The sequence below is a fragment of the Dermochelys coriacea genome, chromosome 2 (assembly GCF_009764565.3).
Source record: "Dermochelys coriacea isolate rDerCor1 chromosome 2, rDerCor1.pri.v4, whole genome shotgun sequence".
Lineage (NCBI taxonomy): Eukaryota > Metazoa > Chordata > Testudines > Dermochelyidae > Dermochelys > Dermochelys coriacea.
In genome coordinates this window covers 188,645,772-188,662,121 of record NC_050069.1, presented here as the reverse complement: position 1 = coordinate 188,662,121, position 16,350 = coordinate 188,645,772, and the positions used below count along the sequence as shown (strand labels likewise).

Genomic DNA, 16,350 nt, shown 5'->3' with positions numbered 1-16,350 from the left:
AAGAAATTTGGCGATGCAGAAAATGTGATCACACAGTAGAGAGTCCAATTGAGAGCAGAGTCAATATATTAAGCAAAACCAAAAATGTTTATTGTGGTCATAGTTTGATTCATTATGTACATTAAGTTTTATTTTGTGGCATGAAGGATTACCAAGAAACGAAGAAGTATGTGGTTTCCTAGTGTAAACAGGGTATGACAGAATGATTCAAAAGCTATAAACAAAGGGACTCCTAAATAAATAATGAAAATCTTTATTGACTCATCTTTTTATGCTGCAGCATGGAAGCAAATACCATACTCTCAAACACTAATTCCCAGATGCAGAGTGGTACAGGAGAGATAGAAAATAAATTAGTTAGACTGTAAGGTATTCAGGACATATACTTGTCTCTTACTATGTTCATGCACAACACCTGGCTTCCAACCTTGAGCAGGGCCTCTGGACATTAGCATAATACAAATAATAATTTATGAAATGTTAATGATATCTTTGACATTACATAAGATACCCATTATAACACAACTGATGTTACTCATTACCTTTCCAGGTGTGAGTTCACAGAAGATAATTCCAAGGTCATGAATGTGATGTAATCCAGTAACCAAATCAATACCAAATTCTCTCACCACATCTTCAGGTAGCTGTTCATCTTGCGCAATGACCATTTCTAGTGAACCACCTGAAATGAATTCACACAGAATTCCTTATGACAGTTGTATATCAAGAAAAGGCCATATCAATAGCCTACTATGATATTATACAGCCTCTTAAAAAATTAAAAGGAAAATACAAAATCAATTGAAAAAAAAAATAAGTGTTTGCCTATCTTCAATTGCTTTGTGACTCTCCAACAGCCAGAAGTTTCAAAATGTATATAAAAATAACCTATTACTCGTCAGCACTAAAGGTATACTTCACCCAGCCGTTTTTGACCTCTGGAAAAACTGAGGCATGGAAACATCATTCTCATATAATCACTGTACATTCTTTATACCTAGTCACTGAAACATGGGCAAATTTTGAAAATAAGACCCGTGTCATCTAATTTGTCCATATGGATCACTAAAACTGATAAGAGTTCACCACTAACATCAATAATGACTACTTCTGTCAAAGAGTTCCTATTTTATGCCAAGAAGGCAGAGGACGGGAAATTGATCTATTCTTTACTGAATTTATTTACACATTTTAGTACTCAAACAAAATTACAACCCTGCATACATTTATGTAGTATGATTTATATCAGACTTCACTTTTTATACAATAATCTTCATCTTTCTCTAAATCAACATTAATGAAAAGTGACAGAGCAAACAATTCAGTTTATAATTTTCATGAACAAATTTTTTTTATACCACACCATGAAATTATTACGGTAATGAACATAAAAGGAGGTTATAAGAAAGCTCTTCTTCAGAAATCAAGATGTCTTTTAACTGTTTATATTTAACCTATGACCATATTTTTATTATTAATTATTTATTAAAATAAAAAGAATTCTATTCTAACTCATTTCCTCCAATACTTCGAAAGTGGAATGTCTTCCTGTGAATTCTTCCAAAACTAGAGAGATATTAACTTTATATACAATTTTTAGTACAACTGTCTAGAAAACAATAACTTCATATAGTTATATTGTAAAATCAGTAAGAAATGGTTACTTACTATAACTGTGGTTCTTCAAGATGTGATGCAGACATGTATTCCACCCAGGTATGAGCATGCACACACCTAAGTGGAATACATAACTGTATCTATTCTAAGAAGAATTAATGTATTTACAGCTTTGGAACAACTCGGGCAGCAGTGTGCCAGATGAAATGGGGCTCAAGACCTGAGCACTTTCTGGAAGTACTAATGTACTCTGATCTATCTCCAGAGGCAAGGGTTCCCTTGTAAAGGATTTGAAGAGAATCATAAATCAGAGAAATGAAATGAGTGGGTTCAGTAACAACAATTTTATTGTTTTCTTTTTCCCACTCCTCAATTCCTTAAGTGAATGTTAATACCATGAAAGAAGTTGGATTAGACACACTGAAGAATGAAATCTTCTATCCACCGAATAAATAAAATACGGGTAGCAATAGTGCAAGCTTCCTACACTGTCCTACCAATGTGCAACAAACATATCCAGAAAAAAACAAACAAACAAACAAAAAAATTTCTTGACATCAGAGAGTACTCTACCTCTTATGAGACCATCAACAAATTACCATCAACAATTAGCATTAGGTGTGACAGCGGTCAGTAAGACTCTATTGCAGTGGTTCTCAAACTTTTGTACTGGTGACCCCTTTCACATAGCAGGCCTCTGAGTGCGACCCCCACCCCTTATATATCAAAAATACTTTTTAATATATTTAACACCATTATAAATGCTGGAAGCAAAGCAGGGCTTGGGGTGGAGGCTGACAGCTTGTGACCCCCCCCATGTAATAACCTCATGACCCCCTAAGGGGTCCCAACCCCCAGTTTGAGAACCCCTGCTCTATTGTTAGCCTGAGATTTTAAGAAATTTTTAATCGACTGCATCGCAATAGGCAAATTTTGCTGCTTTTATTAGACTATTTCTAACTTCCAATTAGAAGTCAGTACATGAGAGGTCTGAAGTAATTACATTTTAAGGCTCCAGTGCTGCAAAGACATATGCATGTGCTTAACTTTACACACAGCAAGTAATCCCACTGGCTTCAACGGGACCACTCACATGCATAAAGTTAAACACTGAGCAAACGTTTACAGGATTGGAGCCTAATTTACTTTCTACTATTAATTTTATGCTTTCAAAACTACATACATATAAACCATATGCAAAATGTTATGTTAAAAACACAATAAGATTGCAGTCAAGCGTACAAAAGTTTGGAACTACTAGAATTAACAACCTTATTTCAGCTCCCTTCTGCATATGCATTATGATTAAGGCTATGATTTTAGTCATGGGTATTTTTAGTAAAAGTCATGGACAAGTCACAGGCAGTAAACAAAAAATTCACAACCCATGAGAATCACTAGGTATACAAACCTCATATTGGGCCCGAAAGGGATAAAGAACAATACTGGGCCCACATAGCCCCACCCTTCCAGACACAGGCACCAGCTTCCAACTTTCCCCAGGAGTGTTCAACCACCTTTCGGCCCCAGACTTCCACTCCATCCCTTCCTCCAAACCCCCAACCCCACCTCTTCCCACTTGTGGCCCAGCCCCCACTCCACCCCTTCCCCAAGGGCCCACCTCTTATCACCCAGTTCCACCCCCTCCCCCGAGCACACCCCATCCCTGCTCCTCCACCTCCCTCCCGGTGCCTCCTGAACTCAGTGGAACAGCTGATCCATGGCAGGCAGAAAGCGCTACGAGGGAGGGTAGGTAAGGAGTTGATCAGTAGGGCCGCCAGCGGGTGGGGAGCCTGGCTGCCAGTGGGTGCTAAGCACCCACTAATTTTTTTTCTGTGGGTGCTCCAGCCATGCAGCATCCACAGAGTTGCTGCCTATGCCTCCAGACCTGCACAGCATGCTCCAACTAGAAAGGAAGCTTTAAAAAAAAAAAAAAAAAAAAAGAGAGCTACCCAGCTCAGTCGAGGGGAGGAAAACAGACCTACTCTAAGCGGTCCTGAACAAGGTTGCTGAAGAAGTCTCCCTGTGAGGAATAGGACTTCATGCTGAGACTGGTTGGGGCTAAAGGTTTAGCTGTCTTTTCTTCTCTCTTTTGTTACCTTAGATTAGACTTGGAGCCATGAGAGATGGTAGAAAGTGGACCCAGGAAAGGTAATTTTAAGGGCACTGTAAGGCACCGGACACTGTTGACGGGGGAGCCCGGGCCCTACCCCTGCTGCAGGAGAGGCATAAACCACATTCCAATCTCACTCCACCTTTGATAAGAGGGCAAGGACATTGCAACCCAAGGTGAAGCTAAATCCATCCTCAGATGAGGAACTGGACTGAAAGGCCTTCCCACTGAGAAGCAATACGGAGTACACTACCTGCTAGACCATCTAGCTTCAGAAGGCTCTGTTACAGTCCTCTTCAGCCCTGGGCTGGAATATAACTCCATGAGGACAGATTGTTCAGAGAATTTAGCTGCTAAAATTGAAAAGGTCTCTACTGAGCATGTGCAAATTACCATTTTTCAAAAGCTTTTAAGTTGGCCAAATTTGGGAGGATTTTTAGAGGGGCAGCAAAAGGCATATCCTTGATACAAAGACCACCCCCCACCAAATTTCAAGGCCTTGCTCCAAAGCATGGGGGCATTAGACCTCTTCAAATAAAGGTTGCCAAAAAAAAACCAAACCAAAACAAAACAAACCACTAAATGCACAGTCAAAATGTATTCTCCCCTACCCTCATCCTTGGAAACAAACATTTTGGCTGGAATTTTCCAAAAAAATTCAGTACAAGGTAGACACACCATGGGAAATTTCAGCCCAAACAGTTAGAGTTTGGCAAAATTATTAAAAACTGGAAAAAAAAAGGTCTGAAGTGTCAGGCAACCTTAATAAAAGATGGTGCTACCAGCCCCCTCTACAATACACATCCTTCTAAGCAAATATTTGACTGCAGTCTAAAAAATGCTTGCAGTTTCAAGGCACCTTTCTAGTATGTGATAGTGTTTTAAGAAATATTTACTTCTGTACACTTTTATGATGGAAAATATTTAACATAAGAGAAACCTATTTTAGACCAACATTGAATCCACTGAAGTATCTGGATATTGATCAATAGTAGCCAATATCTGCTCAACAATTTCCTCCAGATGATAAAAGGAAGAGTACGAAAACTACAGTAACTCCTCACTTAAAGTCATCCTGGTTAACTTGTTTCGTTGTTACATTGCTGATCAATTAGGGAACATGCTCGTTTAAAGTTGTGCAATGCTCCCTTATAACATTGTTTGGCAGCCGCCTGCTTTGTCCACTGCTTGCAGGAAGAGCAGCCCATTGCAGCTAGCTGTTGGGGCTTGGAAGCAGGGTGGACCGGCAGCCCTCTTATCAGCTTCCCACTTCTCTAAGTTCCCTGTGCAGCAGCTGCCCAGCAGGCTATCAATTGCCCGCAGTTCAGCTGTTCCTCCCCCCACTGCCATGTGCTGCTCCTGCCCTCTGCCTTGGAACTGCTCCCCGAGCCTCCTGCTTGCTGGGGGCACTAATATCAGGGTGTCCACCTCCTCCTTGCTCGTGCACCCCGCTTACCCCATCTCCATAGAGCAGGGGGACACATGACAGGGCTCAGGACGGAGGGAGCTTCCTGGCAGCAGCTGTGGTCTCAGCCTGCTGATTAACTTAAAAAAGTAGTGTATTTAAGACTGGGTCAGCTTACTTAAAGGGGAAATGCATATCTCTCTCTCACACTCACACACACTGTGTCTCTCTGCCACACTGTCTCCCCTCCTTCCCTCCATTCCTGCTGCCTTTAGAGTGTGAGGCTACTTTAACAATGAGTTAACCCTTGAGGGCTCAGCCAATTGCTAGTTCATCATTTAGCAGTAAGGCATTCCCTGGGAAATATCCCACTCTCTGACTTCACCACCTCAACCAAGCTTCACAATCATCATTGCTGTGTACAGTATTAAATTGTTTATTTAAAACTTTGTGGGTGTGTGTATATACATATATACACACACACACACACACAAAATAAATAAAATATAGCCTTTTGTCTGGCAAAAAAAAAATTCCCTGGAATCTAACCCCCCCTACTTACATTAATTCTTATGGGGAAACTGGATTTGCTTAACATTGTTTCGTTTAAAGTCGCATTTTTCAGGAACAGAACTACAACGTTAAGTGAGTTATTGTATCTTTGCATTATTGCCCAGGTTCCTGAACCTTACATTGATTTCCTTTATACATTTGTTTTGAGCTGTTTTAATAATTGAGACATTCCTTCAAAACAACTCAGTAACCCCATAAACTCATTAAATCATTAAATAAATGTAGTAAATCATTAAATCATCATAAAAAAAACATATCAAATTCTTAAACTCCTGTTTTAAGGTTTTGTTTTTAAATCACTTTATTTTAGAAGACTTCATATAAAATAGTCCAACTCAATACGGCCAAAAATACAGAGAAAAATATTGGGGGGGGGAAGGGGGAAGAAAGCACAACAAAATTTATACTGGATCTGATCAAGAAAAAAAAATTCAGTCATGTTGTTGCAGAAGAGATATGTTGGATATTCAAAATGGAATCAATTTTCAACACTTCAAAAGCTATTTTCAAACTGAACAAATTTAATAAAGGACCTAAGACTTGTTGTACTTAAAAATATGGTAACTAAGATTTTTTAGAAATATCATGATTATGAGCCTTAGTAGAAACTATATGATTGCCAGAAATGATTAATACTTTCTCTATATTTAACAAAAGGCTGCGTGTTCAAAGGTGAACATATTTGCCAACAAATTAGACTAGAAAAATATGCCAAAGTTTTCAAACTTAGGGGTATAAAGTCAGTCACCCAACTCCATAATCATACACTTTGTTATAAGAGGCCTGGCTATGTCAGAGGTGTTGAGAATCTGCAGCTCCCATTTTCAGAGGCATTTGAAGCTTCATAAACTTTATGTTCTCGAAGTGTTATTTCATTTAGGTCCTTACTAGGAAGCCAATGTTGGGCATCCAAATTTCAAAGTTTGACCTCAGTATCTAGCCCACTTATTTCTGTCAAACATGGGAAATAATCTATCCTAGAGTTCAAACCATGCACGTCATAACTGGATAAAGCCCTTCAATAAACCTTTTTGGATAGCATGGAGATAACCTAATACAGACCAAAGAATCACCCAGTTCACAAAGCATAGGGCAGTCCTCAGGTTCATTCAGCTCCAAAATTGGTGTCTTAACATAAAAGAAAGGATGTTTCAAGTCAACTGGAAGAGATGGCTTAATTCATATAACACTAGCCAGCAGACTCCCCTTTTGATTTAGAAAAAGGAAAATGAATCAATATCTTCCATCTGGTCAAATTTATGTTTTAGGTTTACTGGCATATTTTCTATTCTTTTAATTCTCAAAAAATATTTAGGAAAGTACCAAAAAGCTGACAGGCACTAGAAATCTAACCTTTCCTTGAACAACTTTTATCTATTCATTCCCTTCAAGAATTCATAGTGTTGCTCTGCAAGTTTCAGCAGTGGCATCACCTGCCAAGCTATTTACATCCAAATTATATTATTTCATATCAGTTAACTCTTGAAACACACATTGAAGTGGAAGAGAATACAACTGGAGGCATTTTTCTAGGAATACAGTTGTAAATTATTTCTATATGCTAACTTTCTACTAAAGTTTCTGATCTTTCATTTATGTTTTTAAATAGATTGTCAGGAAAAAAAAGTTAAAATTTACATTTTGGATAAACGTTTTTCCGTTATAAATTTATGACGTGAAATTCCCATTTAACATATTTTATTTAGTTAGCATCTCTTACCTGTGCATAACTCCACTACAAGCCAGATATGGTTGCTTGTTTCATACCATTCATGAAATGTTACTATGTTCTTGTGTCTAATTTCATGTGTAAGACGAACCTGTAACAGAATATTTATATATTTTATTTGGAGAGCTGCATTAATATATTAGCATTTTTTGGGGTGGGCGGGAGGTTGCAATCCAAAGTAATTCTAGTTTCCTTTCTCCCCGTCTTGTTAGCTTTTCAAATGCCACCAAATTTTTAAGAAGTCACATTCCTACTCAAATCATACAATCAAAAATTTAGAGGGAAGGTACCTTTTGGCACAAGCCACCTCCCATCCCCAACTTCCCTGTGTTCAGAGAACTACAGTCAATTTTCCTCAAAACAGTTCAACGGGTTAACAACAAAACAATAGTTTAAGAAAGGCGGCCAGGGTCAGCATAGCTATCTAGTGACAGAAGAAAACACTCCCATGTTGTAGATCAGAGTTCAGGGTCAAAGTTATGTCCCTAGTTTCTGCACCAGTGAGAGATAGAAGTGTGAAAGAAGAAGGTACAGTGAGTCCTGGAGAAGGAAAGAGTTTTCCATTATTCTTGAGTAATCCCCTCTGGTCAGCCAAATATCACTGAGGGGGGCCCAGGAGCTACATTTATGTTGAAAGATGGGTCAACTCCAATAAAGTTCGGTTCACAGCTTTGAGGGAGGGGGGGGGAAATAGCAGAAATTTCTCCATTGCCCTTTTCCAGATTTTTTTTAAAAAAAAAAAAAAAAAAAAAAAAGGAAGGAAGGAAGGAAGGAAGGAAGGAAGCCTAAATGTGCAACATCTACTGCAGTTTGTGGTAGAAGAATTGCTGGATACGCTTAATACAAAAAGTAACAAAATATTCTAAGCATCTTTAACCAAGGATATAGCTTCGTAGTGACTCAGTAAGTGTTGATTACTGAAACAATAAGAGAAAGTACTTAAGAAAATGTATATATGGGAGAGGAGGAGACTGGTACTTCAATTGACTTGTATTTTCCCAGTGAACACTGCAGTAACAAAGTAAAAACAATCACGACATTTATGACAGCTTCTATGACCAGCACAAGTTAACCTCTTTGAGCAGATGTGTTTACATCTGTGCTAAAAAAGGACTGAAATTAAGTAAGGGGCTTTAAGAGGAATCTATGACTTAACACCTACAAAAAAAAAAAAAAAAACATTTAAGCTAAGGGAATTTGGAATCTAAAATCTTAAAACATTGCTATAAATTCACACACACACACACACACACACACACACACACAAGGTAGGTGAGGTAATGTCTTTTATTGGACCAACTTCTACTGGTGGAATGTACAGACTTTTGAGCTCCACAGACCTGAAGAAAAGCTCTGTCTAGCTAGAACGTTTCTACCTTCCACCAACAGACATTGATCCAATAATAGATATTATCTCACCTGCTTTGACCAACAAGGCTACAACAACAATGCAATCAACTATAAATTGTGACAAATTAATTCTATGTGAAGTAGTACCTGGTATTCTTTTTGTTTGTATTTGTGCTACTGGAAAATTTGTATCTATATTTCCCTACAGAAATAGTAATAAACATTATTCTTACCCAGTTGGTCATTTCAGCTCTTTTGCATTTATCAGTGCAAAGAATGGCAACAAAATTAATAGTGCCTTTTCTTCTTCCTTTATAAACAACTGTCTTGCTTCCTCTTCCAATCTCTTCATATAGAATAAAGTTCTCCATGTTTAATATGCTTTACATCCAACAAATTAAGAAATGGGTTGTTTTCATCACTAAAACGTCATATCAAAAGAAAGAAATTCAAATTCCTTAAATGGAAATATGTAATCATTATTTTCTTAATTCTTAAGATATGGCATTTAATACAAAAAGGTACCGTTCGTGTGATTAGAAATTATGATTGACCTTACAGAAATTTATAAACAAGACCTCCCTCAACAAAATCTAATCAACATTTTACACAGAGGATAATATAAGAGAGTCACAAAATTAAACTCAAAACTGCAAATTCTAAACAAAACTTAATCTACAAAGCCCTGTTGTATAAGTAGTCTATGGCCATGATATTACTAGGTAATTTTGGTACTACTAGCCATTCACGTGGCACTAGCCCTAATGGAGACAAGGACCCCAGCAGCTTCCAATGTTTTTACATCAATTAAACCTGCTAAGAACCAGAGGTAGCATGTATGAGTGGAAATATCTTGAAATTCCCTAGTGTAGAGAAAGATAATGGGAAGTTATGTTTACCAACTGAGCTGGTTTTGTGTTTTGAGATTCAAGGCAATTCCACATAAACTAACTTCTAATTTTCCCATCAGTTCTATCATTTTTGACTTATAAATCTAGATAATACGGTATTGTCGCTTCCAAAGAAATATTTATGATTTATTAGTAATCCTAAATGTAGTCTCATTTGTACATCAGAAAGAATGTAAGTAGTTCACCATGTTTAGTAAGAAGTAAAGCAGACTTTTTTAATCTGTGTATTTATTTTTTGTATTTGAGCACATTAAGTAATAGGAGCTATTCTTTCTTGGTCTGAGTGAGCCTTTACTTTGAATTTCAAACAGAACTGGTAGCAAAATACCAGACAGCTTTCTAAGAAGATTCTCATTCCCTGGCCTTAGATTTCCATTGTCTGAGACAATGAAAGTATCAGCTCTACAGCAGGGATTTATTTTGTTTTTTAAAAGAGGAGTAAAATACTGCTTTAAAAAAATCCAAAGAGACTATAAATGCTGAAGCCTGTAGGAAATGTGAGCCATAAGTAGAAAAAAGAAAAGCACTTAGGCAAACTTCAAGTGAGGGACATCACAAAGACATTTTTATTTTATTTTGGGATGGGAGAGTTTGGCCTCCTTTACTTGGGAAACAAACTCTGGAGAATAGATTCCAAAATGGGATTCTCTCCTGGACGCAGGATGGAAGCAGTAATACTCTATACATTTCTTCTCTCTATGAGTGCACAGAGAGAACTGCTTTGTAGTTGTCAGAAGGGAGATTGCTTTAGGACAGACAATGGTGACAGCCTTGCCTCTCATCAACTGAGTCTTGATGTCTTCCCGTTTCACGCCAGCTATATCATGATTAAAAAAATGCACTGACACTATTTAGACAGTCCTCCTGGTAATTACTATAAAATAAAGTTAGGTAGATTTTTTAAAGTGCTTTTGTCTGCCCCAAAGACCACCTGACTTCAAGGTCCTGGGAAAAGTGCTGCAAGTGTGAGAACAATGGAAGGATGATAAGCTCATTAAAGTTATCACCCTTAGGACGAATCTTGGATGAGTAAAACTTTTAATAAGGTGACTGAGTCACTCACTCACTCTATAAGCAGAAATTCCTGCCACCAGGATGTCATAAATATAAAGGGAAGGGTAAACACCTTTAAAATCCCTCCTGGCCAGAGGAAAACCCTTTCACTTGTAAAGGGTTAAGAAGCTAGGATAACCTCGCTGGCACCTGACCAAAATGACCAATGAGGAGACAAGATACTTTCAAAGCTGGGGGGAGGGGCGAACAAATGTTCTCTCTGTCTATGTGATGCTTTTGCCAGGAAGAGAAAGGAATGGAGTCTTAGAACTTAATAAGTAATCTAGTTAGATATGCGTTAGATCCTGTTTTGTTTAAATGGCTGACAAAATAGCTGTGCTGAATGGAATGATATTCCTGTTTTTGTGTCTTTTTGTAACTTCAGGTTTTGCCTAAAGGGATTCTCTATGTTTTGAATTCGATTACCCTGTAAGGTATTTACCATCCTGATTTTACAGAGGTGATTCTTTTACTTTTTCTTCAATTAAAATTCTTCTTTTAAGAACCTGATTGATTTTTCCTTGTTCTTAAGATCCAAGGGTTTGGGTCTGTGTTCACCTATGCAAATTGGTGAGGATTTTTATCAAGCCTTCCCCAGGAAAGGGGGTGTAGGGTTTGGGGAGGATTTTGGGGGGAAAGATGTTTCCAAGCGGGCTCTTTCCCTGTTAGATATCTGTTAGACGCTTGGTGGTGGCAGCAATAGAAGTCCAAGGGAAAAAAGGAAAAAATAGTTTGTACCTTGGGGAAGTTTTAACCTAAGCTGTAAAAAAATAAGATTAGGAGGTTTTCATGCAGGTTCCCACATCTGTACCCTAGAGTTCAGAGGGGGGAAGGAATCTTGACATGGTGGCAGAGCAGTGGGATTAACGTGAAATCATTTTGAGATCAATTTGAGATTTTTTGAACCAGAAGCACAGATTTTAAAAAGGATTTTTTTTTCCTTTGGGCTGCTGGAAAGTAGGTTTTCGGCTGAAAGCAGTTAGAGGTTTTTTTTCATCTTTGCTTCGGGGCCAGAGCAGACAAAAGGGAATTGTCTTGTGAGCTGGAGTTTTCTCTACCTAAAGGCAGGCTAGTTAACCTCCTGCAGGGAAATTCATAAGTCTTCACAGACCTGAAGAAGTTTGTTTTGTTTTTGTTTTTTACCCAAGAGCAACTAGAGGGGTTTTCTGCCTATTTGCCTGGAGACAAAGGTGTTATGTTTTTTGTTTTTTTAAAGGATTTTTCTGTAGGCTGACAATCACTATCAGAGAACATAGGTATCCGTACAGCACAGCAAAATTTTACAAGCCAAGTTTTTTTTTTGTTTCTTTTATTTCTAACTCTCGGGTGTAAAGTTAGTTAAAAACAGAGAGGCAAACTGACAGATCCCAAAACAGAAACAGCCAAAGAGGCTGCCCACAGGAGAGCTATGGAGGTAAAGGAAAAAGCCCAAGAGACTGCCCACATGAGAGCTATGGAGACAAAGGAAAAATAATGGAAGCATGCTCAGGAGGACAGGGAGGCTGTCCACAGGAGAGAAATGGAGGCAAGGGACAAAGAACTGGAGGAGAAGGAAAAAAGAGAGGACGCATGCACTGGAGATGGAGAAGACAAAGGCTCAGCAGAATATACCAACAAACCCTAGCAATCCTTCTCCAGGTACCACTTCCCATCCCAGAAAGTTCTCCACCTACAAGGCAGGCAATGACACCAAGGCCTTCTTAGAACACTTCAAACTTCTCTACAGACCAATAGCCGGTAGAGCTGAGGCCGCAGTTCAGTGGACCCTTAGCTGAGGTGGCGGCTGAAATGCCTAAGGAACACATGAACCAGTATGAACTGTTTAAAACCAAGGCGAGAGTCAGAATGGGGCTATCACCCAAGCATTCCCGTCGGTGGTTCAGAGCCCTAAGGTGGAAACCAGACGTGTCATTTACCCGACACGCCTACCACATTGTGAAACATTGGAATGCCTGGATATCAGGAGCAAGTGTTAAATCTCCAGAAGATTTGCCCTTCCTGATGCAAATGGAGCAGTTCTTAGAGGGTATTCCTGAGGAAACAGAAAGATGCATCCTAGATGGGAAGCCCAAAACTGTAATCGAGGCGGGGGAGATTGGAGCCAAATGGGTGGAGGTGGCAGAAAAGAAAAAAAACTGGTCACAGTTGGAGCGGATACCAGAAGATACAACCTCAGACCACACTCTACTACCGGGGGCCACCCAAGGCCCAAACTACCCCCCAAGGAACCCTCCAAACACCTCATCGTCCCACCACACCATTCTCCAGCAACCCACCTCGCCCCAGTGACCCGTCAGCTGAACGATGTTTTAAATGTAACGAGCCGGGGCATGTAAAGGCCAGCTGCCCCAAGAACCCCAACAGATTACAGTTCATTGCACCGGAATCACACCAGAGGTCCTCAGGCCCAGATACCTCCCAGATAGCCGTGGAGGGAAACTGTGAGTGTGGGCAAGAAGAAGGTCACCGCGTGGAGGGACACCGGAGCACAAGTGTCGGCTATCCATGCTTCCTTAGTGGACCCCAATTTAATCAACCCATAGATCCAAGTGACAATTCAACCCTTCAAGTCAAACTCTTTCAATTTGCCTACAGCCAAGTTGCCTGTCCAGTACAAGGGCTAGTCAGGAACGTGGACTTTTGCAGTCTATGATGATTATCCCATCCCCATGCTGTTGGGGGAAGACTTGGCCAATTGTGTGAAGCTAGCCAAGAGGGTGGGAATGGTCACCCGCAGCCAGGCTAAACAAGCTGTCACGCCTAGGTCTGTTCTGGAAACTTCTACCAGGACCCGGTCAGAGGTGATGGACCCGGACCCCAGGCCAATGTCTGTAACAACAGTAGTGGATCCAGTCCCAGAGACCCAGAGAGAGCCAGTCCCAGAACCGGAACCAGTGGAACAGCTAGCACCAGACCCATTGCCAGCACTGAATCCAATACTTGCAACCCCAATACCACAGGGCCCCACCCAACCTGAACCGGCAGCAGCCAATAACCCTACACCAGAGGCTCAGCTGTAGCCTGAACCCCAACATAGTGCACCAGCGGAGAGCGGTTCACAGTCAACAGAAACAGCCCTACATCGCTTCCAGAGGGACCAAGCCTAGATCCACAGTCCAATGAGGAACTGATGTCTCCAGCATCAAGAGAACAGTTCCAGACTGAACAGGAAGAAGATGAAAGCCTCCAAAGAGCTTGGACGGTGGCACGGAGCAACCCACCACCTCTCAGTTCTTCTAATCGATCCAGGTTTGTTATAGAAAGAGGACTTTTATATAAGGAAACTCTTTCTGGTGGACACCAGGAAGACTGGCATCCTCAGAGACAGTTAGTAGTTCCAACTAAGTACTGGGTCAAGCTCTTGAGTTTAGCCCACGATCATCCTAGTGGCCATGCTGGGGTGAACAGGACCAAAGACTGCTTGGGGAGATCATTCCACTGGGAATGGGCAAGGATGTTTCTACCTAAGTTCGGTCTTGTGAGGTACGCCAAAGAGTGGGATAACCCCAGACCAGGTCAAAGCTCCTCTCCAGCCACTCCCGTCATTGAAGTTCCATTTCAGTGAGTAGCTGTGGATATTCTGGGTCCTTTTCCGAAAAGACACCCAGAGGAAAGCAGTATATACACTGACTTTCATGGATATTGCCACCCGATGGCCAGAAGCAGTAGCCCTAAGCAACACCAGGGCTAAAAGTGTGTGCCAGGCACTAGCAGACATTTTTGCCAGGGTAGGTTGGCCCTCCAACATCCTCACAGATGCAGGAACTAATATCCTGGCAGGAAGTATGGAAAGCCTTTGGGAAGCTCATGGGGTAAATCACTTGGTCGCCATTCCTTACCACCACCAAACAAATGGCATGGTGGAGAAGTTTAATGGAACTCTGGGGGCCATGATATGTAAATTCATAAATGAGCACTCCAATGATTGGAACCTAGTGTTGCAGCAGTTGCTCTTTGCCTACAGAGCTGTACCACATCCCAGTTTAGGGTTTTCACCATTTGAACTTGTCTATGGTCGCGAGGTTAAGGGGCTGTTACAGTTGGTGAAGCAGCAATGGGAGGGGTTTACACCTTCTCCAGGAACTAACATTCTGGACTTTGTAACCAACCTACAAAACACCCTCCGAACCTCTTTAGCCCTTGCTAATGAAAACCTACAGGATGCTCAAAAAGAGCAAAAAGCTTGATATGATAAACATGGCAGAGAGCATTCCTTCAAAGTAGGGGACCAGGTCATGGTCTTAAAGGCGCTCCAGGCCCATAAAATGGAAGCGTTGTGGGAAGGGCCATTCATGGTCCAGTAGTGCCTGGGAGCTGTTAAGTATCTCATAGCATTCTCCACCTCCAACCGAAAGCCTAAGGTGTACCATATTAATTCTCTAAAGCCCTTTTATTCCAGAGAATTAAAGGTTTACCAGTTTACAGCCCAGGGACGAGATGATGCTGAGTGGCCTGAAGGTGTCTACTATGAAGGGGAAAGTGCTGGTGGCGTGGAAGAGATGAACCTCTCCATGACCCTTGGGTGTATGCAGCAACAGCAGATCAAGGAGCTGTGCACTAGCTATGCGCCGACGTTCTCAGCCAACCCAGGACTGACTGAACAGGCATACCACTCCATTGACACAGGTAATGCTTACCCAATTAAAATCCAACCTTACCAGGTATCTCCTCAAGCTAAAACTGCTATAAAATGGGAGATCCAGGATACGTTACAGATGGGTGTAATCCGCCCCTCTGGCAATGCATGGGCATCTCCAGTGATTCTAGTTCCCAAACCAGAAGGAGAGATACGTTTTTGCGTGGACTACCATAAGCTAAATGCTGTAACTCACCCAGACAACTATCCAATGCCACACACAGATGAACTATTAGAGAAACTGGGACGGGCCCAGTTCATCTCTACCTTGGACTTAACCAAGGGGTACTGGCAGGTACCGCTAGATGAATCCACCAAGGAAAGGTCAGCCTTCACCACCCAGGTCGGGCTGTATGAATTTAATGTACTCCCTTTCAGGCTGCAGAATGCAGCCGCCACCTTCCAAAGACTTGTAGATGGTCTCCTAGCGGGACTCAGAGAAAATGCAGTCACCTACCTTGACGATGTGGCCATATTTTCGGATTCCTGGGCAGAACTCCTAGAACATCTACAAAAAGTCTTCGAGCGCATAAGGGAGGCAGCACTAACTGTTAAGGCTAAGAAGTGTCAAATAGGCCTAAACACAGTGACTTACCTTGGCCACCAGGTGGGTCAAGGAACTATCCACCCCCTACAGGCCAAAGTGGATGCTATCCAAAAGAGGCCTGTCCCAAAGTCAAAGAAACAGGTCCAATCCTTCTTAGGCTTGACCAGTTATTACAGGCGATTTGTACCGCAATACAGCCAAATAGCCGCCCCACTGACAGACCTAACCAAAAAGAAACAGCCAAATGCCGTTCAGTGGACCAAAGAGTATCAGAAGGCCTTTAACCAGCTTAAAGCGACACTCATGTCTTACCATGTACTAAGGGCCCCAAACTTTGACAAACCGTTCCTAGTAACCACAGATGCATTCGAGCATGGTGTGGGAGCAGTTTTAATGCAGGAAGGACCGGATCAAGA

General features: G+C 41.0%; 1 protein-coding gene and 1 long non-coding RNA gene across 2 annotated transcripts in view; one reads left to right on the top strand and one right to left on the bottom strand.

Annotated features, from left to right (window-relative positions):
• Positions 1-16,350, bottom strand: part of ULK4 (unc-51 like kinase 4) — a 417,484-nt gene that overhangs the window by 396,300 nt on the left and 4,834 nt on the right. The window contains exons 3-5 of the mRNA XM_043508874.1: positions 9,021-9,209; positions 7,429-7,528; positions 543-682 (exon numbers count right to left, since the gene is read on the bottom strand). Coding sequence (XP_043364809.1) covers positions 543-682; positions 7,429-7,528; positions 9,021-9,158 — 378 coding nt within the window. The 5' untranslated portion in view covers positions 9,159-9,209. The remainder of the gene's footprint in view (positions 1-542; positions 683-7,428; positions 7,529-9,020; positions 9,210-16,350) is intronic.
• LOC122458919 lies at positions 12,080-12,284 on the top strand. The gene is made up of 2 exons (XR_006279252.1): positions 12,080-12,165; positions 12,211-12,284. It is a non-coding gene; the product is annotated as an uncharacterized LOC122458919 (long non-coding RNA).